Source organism: Nymphaea colorata, chromosome 1 (assembly GCF_008831285.2).
Source record: "Nymphaea colorata isolate Beijing-Zhang1983 chromosome 1, ASM883128v2, whole genome shotgun sequence".
NCBI classification, from domain to species: domain Eukaryota; kingdom Viridiplantae; phylum Streptophyta; class Magnoliopsida; order Nymphaeales; family Nymphaeaceae; genus Nymphaea; species Nymphaea colorata.
The window spans coordinates 10,433,202-10,437,647 of NC_045138.2; the positions used below are offsets into that span (position 1 = coordinate 10,433,202).

At 47.0% G+C, this 4,446-nt stretch overlaps 1 protein-coding gene across 1 annotated transcript; it reads right to left on the bottom strand.

Moving 5' to 3' along the window:
* Window positions 1-248: 248 nt before the first annotated feature.
* Window positions 249-4,433, bottom strand: LOC116259657 (3-hydroxy-3-methylglutaryl-coenzyme A reductase 1-like). The gene is made up of 4 exons (XM_031637522.2): window positions 3,397-4,433; window positions 2,591-2,772; window positions 1,741-2,087; window positions 249-1,060 (listed from the first exon to the last, which is right to left on the bottom strand). The coding sequence occupies exons 1-4, from the start codon at window positions 4,311-4,313 to the stop codon at window positions 809-811; spliced, it is 1,698 nt and encodes a 565-aa protein (XP_031493382.1). The 5' UTR covers window positions 4,314-4,433; the 3' UTR covers window positions 249-808.
* Window positions 4,434-4,446: the final 13 nt, after the last annotated feature.

The window sequence follows — 4,446 nt, forward strand, 5'->3', positions numbered from 1 at the left end:
ATTTTTGGTTTCTGAAATTATTTTTAACCCTTTAAGTCTCCTAAAAAACGTAACTAAAATTATTCATACAAGTATATTTTAAACAGGACTCGCACCAACACGGTCCACTTGGCCTAGCGATGCCACATCGTTATGTTTCGCCCTCAATATAAAACCAGCGGTAAGAACGACCGAACAAATTTACCTGTCAAAAACCAGGAGACCACAAAATCATTCCAAATTTAAGGAGAGCAAAGCGGGGAGAGAGAGACTAAAAAGATTCACTAATTTAAGCAACGAAAGGTTGGCAATATACAATGATAACAGCTACAATAAACACATAGCTACAAACCTGTAGCGTCATAACACCGATCCCACCCCCAAACGCTGTCACCACTACCCAACAAGAGAAAAGAAGCCAGAGAGTGAGAGAAAGAGAGCCCTGGTCCAGTCCCTGTTACCAACAAACACAACTCAACATAAACGACAGGGAGAACCCGTCTATGTTTCTTCAGTTGACGGTTTACCACCACCACCACATGGTCACATTAAACATTTGATTGGGAAGGGGAAGAAAAGAGAACAAGGCGATAAATGAAAGAAAAAACAAGAAAGGCGAGGAGACTTCACAACGCAGACAGAAAAGGCAGAGCTAGGAGCCACGGTTGGTTTTGCCAATTGAAAGGATCATGTTACGAAACCCCCATCTGCTAGCCTTCACTCTTACCGTGTTCTCCTCTCTTTTTCCCTTTTTTTTTTTTTTCCTGCTTTCAGTCTAGAAGAGAGTTGGTGGTTTCAAACCCCCTTCCCTCCTCCATCTGGTGATTATTTAAGTACATGAGGCAGCCGATGCACAGATGTCCTTGCTCGACCTGTTGTACTTCATATGGCTCTTGACCAGCTGCCCGGCTGCAAGCGCAGACATGAGGGACAGTTCCCCTGCTAGAACTGCACCGGCGACTACGAGGGCCAGCTTCGTGGCGTTCGTCCCCGGCGTTTCCATGTTAGAACCCTTCGCACCCAGCAGGTTCAGGCACGCAGATTGAGAAGCTAGCTGTGTGCCACCACCAACTGTGCCCACCTGTTTAGAACCACAAAAGCAGAAGCAATGAACCACCATTAAATGTCATGTGAAAAGTAAAAGACAAAAACAAACTAGCAGGTAACAGGGACGAGAACAGCAGGAAAATTAAAGAGGAAACAGAAGAACAGAGCAGAAGAGGACAAAGCAATCTAATGGGAGCAATCTGACGGGAGATTTTACTCCTTAGCACGTAGATGAAATGCTACCGTCGATATTTTTAATAGTAAGGCCTAAGGAGGCATTGAAAGAACAGCGGCAATAAACTTTTCTAAAGTCTTAGAGTTGCTCGGGAAACCAAGCTGCAAGTGGAGTTGCAGATCGCCCGCTTGCGTTTGGCCCGAAGGAAAAGCCAGAACATCAAGTATCTTGACAGCGATCAATTAAATAAAATTCAAAGAATCTCAAGAAGGGACAGCGAATGCTTAGAATCAGGCACATGGCACCCGTCATCAAGCAGCCAAGCAAAGGACAGACTGGCATCAATGGCCACCTATCAGAAAGCGGTGGCTACAAAGCCTAAGTACCCCACCAGATCACAGTAAGATCACAGTAGGAAAAGCAAAAATCAAATACAGCAACCCAATTTACCATAGAAGCAAGAAATTAAAAAAGTGGGACATTAGACAACCTCCAAGATGACCGCGAAGAGAGAGAGAGATTGTGTGTCCTGAATTTACCTCGATGCAAGGCATGGAAACAGAGATGTAAAGGTCCTTGCCATTGTCTGCAAACTCCATCATGGTGATACACTGGGAGCTCTCAACATTCTGGGCAGGGTCCTGACCTGTGGCAATGAAAATGGCGGACACTATGTTACTCGCGTGAGCGTTAAACCCGCCTAGTGACCCTGCCACTGCTGACCCAACTAAGTTCTTTCTGTTGTTTAGATCCACCAATGCAGAGACCGACGTTTTCAGCACCGACCTCACCACCTCTTCTTTTATTATGGCATCACATACCACCGACTTCCCACGTCCTTCAATCCAGTTAACGGCAGCAGGCTTCTTATCTGAACAGTAATTTCCTGCAAAGAAAGCTTTTCAGAAAGCTTAACGAAGCTTGATGAAGGCCAGAATGGAGCCCATGCAATACTTGTTACTTCTCTTTCGGGTTCTCATATTCATATGCTTGGCGTGGAAGAATGAGATGAATTTGAAAGAGTTTTTCCCCAGAAAGGGAGGGATACATCTACGATAGTGACATTGTGGAAAAGAGTCGAGAGAATGATTCAGACATCAAACGACAATATTTCCCGTACAAGCGAATCAAGGATAAATCACTAAGAAAGATGATTCCTAGAACAATAAAATACCAGATAAGCAAATAAGCTTATATCTATGTAACCACTTAAGAATGTCTCCATATTTTGAAAATGACAACATCATGTTCTTAATAGAAAACCCAACCAACCAAGCAGAGTTCATAAATGCGGAAATTACTACACAAAACAGTTCAGACCGGTCAAAAATGAAGAAGAGCGGGAAAAATCAATGTTACGAGAAAACAGCAAGCTAAAAAGGTGCAAACCTGAAAGGCTGATGATATCCATGTCCGGGAAATCATTGCGAAGAAAGTCCAGCACGTTCTGCACTCCCTTGGAGACCATGTTCATGCCCATGGCATCCCCTGTGGCGCAAACGAATCTCATGTAAAGGATCCTTCCCGCTAACGCGCACTTTATACTCTGCAGCCTAGCAAATCTGCTCGTCCTGCAATTCAGAGAAAGGAAATAAGCATAGATGTGACGCGAGAGAGAGAGAGTTCAAGTCACACCATCTCACAGACCAAAAACCAATCATTCAGAACAAAAAAAACCCACCTAGAAAATAAAATGCAACTTGGAACTTAGCATAGATTTGATATCCAATAACACAGAGATGAATTTAACATGTCGGGGAAAGATGATGGTGCATCTAAAATAATGGACACTACACCACAAAGGCCAATGGTAAATCACAGTCAACATTTACAAAAATGAGAGAAGTAAAAAAAAGAAAAAGAAAGAAAAAACACACACACACAATAGCGGCTCGAGATTCAGAGTTTCCTCCAACAAAAAATAGATATTGTACGAAAAAAAAAAGAGTTAATAGATGAAGAGAAAGCTTTCCTCCAAAAGCTACAAAGAGAACCATCCACACCACAAGCAAATGGATTGAAGAGGAATTTGAAGAGCAGAACACCCGACAAGACAAACAGAGAATTTTTCACATGAAGTAAAATCGAAATTCAAAGGGGACACAAATAAATCTTTTGAAAGCAAAACAAAGAAGGTAAGGAGCGTAGAAAGCCGAATAAGAAACATCCAAACAGGAAGAACCCCGGAACAGTACCTATTGAAAACCATGGACACGGTCTCAAAGTTCATTGGGTCTTCAAGGAAGAACTTGAGCTCAGCAGCTCTTCTCGCAGATGCCAACCTCACCGCCGGTGCCCTGCTCATCCCATCTCTCACGCAGACGGAGTCCACCCCACCGGAAGCATAAATCGCCTTACACCCCCTGTTGGTGCTCGCGACCAAGCATCCCTCCGTGGTCGCCATCGGCACATACACCTCCCCCTTCCCCTTCATCAGCAAAGGCCCCGCAATCCCCACTGGAATCTGCACATACCCGATGGGCAACTCGCAGCATTGCCCCAAGATCGAGCCGTAATCAAATCCATCCAGCGGCAACCCGTCAACCGACCTCCCGGAGACGATCTCCAGTGCCTTACGCCTCACGCCCGCAGCCCGCTGGCAATCGCCTAACCTCGACTCCAGCGTATGGGACGGCACGGTGCCATTAACGACCCCCATGATGACCTCCTCCTCGGGGTCCCCGGCAAGGTCGGCGGGCTGAGCGCGCAACGGAGCCTGTACGGCACATGGGGGGGAGGCCTGCCGATGGGGCTCGGGCTCTAGATCGTCCCACTCTTCTGAGGACCGAGAGACGAAGGGCTGGACATAGATTATGCCGAAGAAGCCAAAGAGGTAGATGAAGGAAGAAAGGAAGGAAAGAATGGCGACGATCTCCCAGAAGGTGAGGAGATGGAGGAGGGTGTTGGTCCGGATCTTCTCGCGCCACCTGCGCATCAGGTAGTAGGACGAAAGGAAGAAGAGGACCAGGAAGAACTTGTTGGTGACATTGGCGGGAAGGGGGAGGGCGTCAGACGCCAACGCCAGACGAGTCTTCGCCCTCCCAGCCGCCTGGTTGGCGGCGGCGCCCTTGGGTTCCGGCCGCTTGGCCACCACCCTTCGCCGTGTCTCCATTCGAGATGGGGGTGAAAGGTGAGGGTCGAGTTAGGCACGGAAGGTAAGTGGGCTGGCAGCCGGAAATTCCCGGAACACTTCCCGGCGGGCAGATCGGTGAGTTTCGGGTGCAAATGGAGCGTCGTGAGGGCCC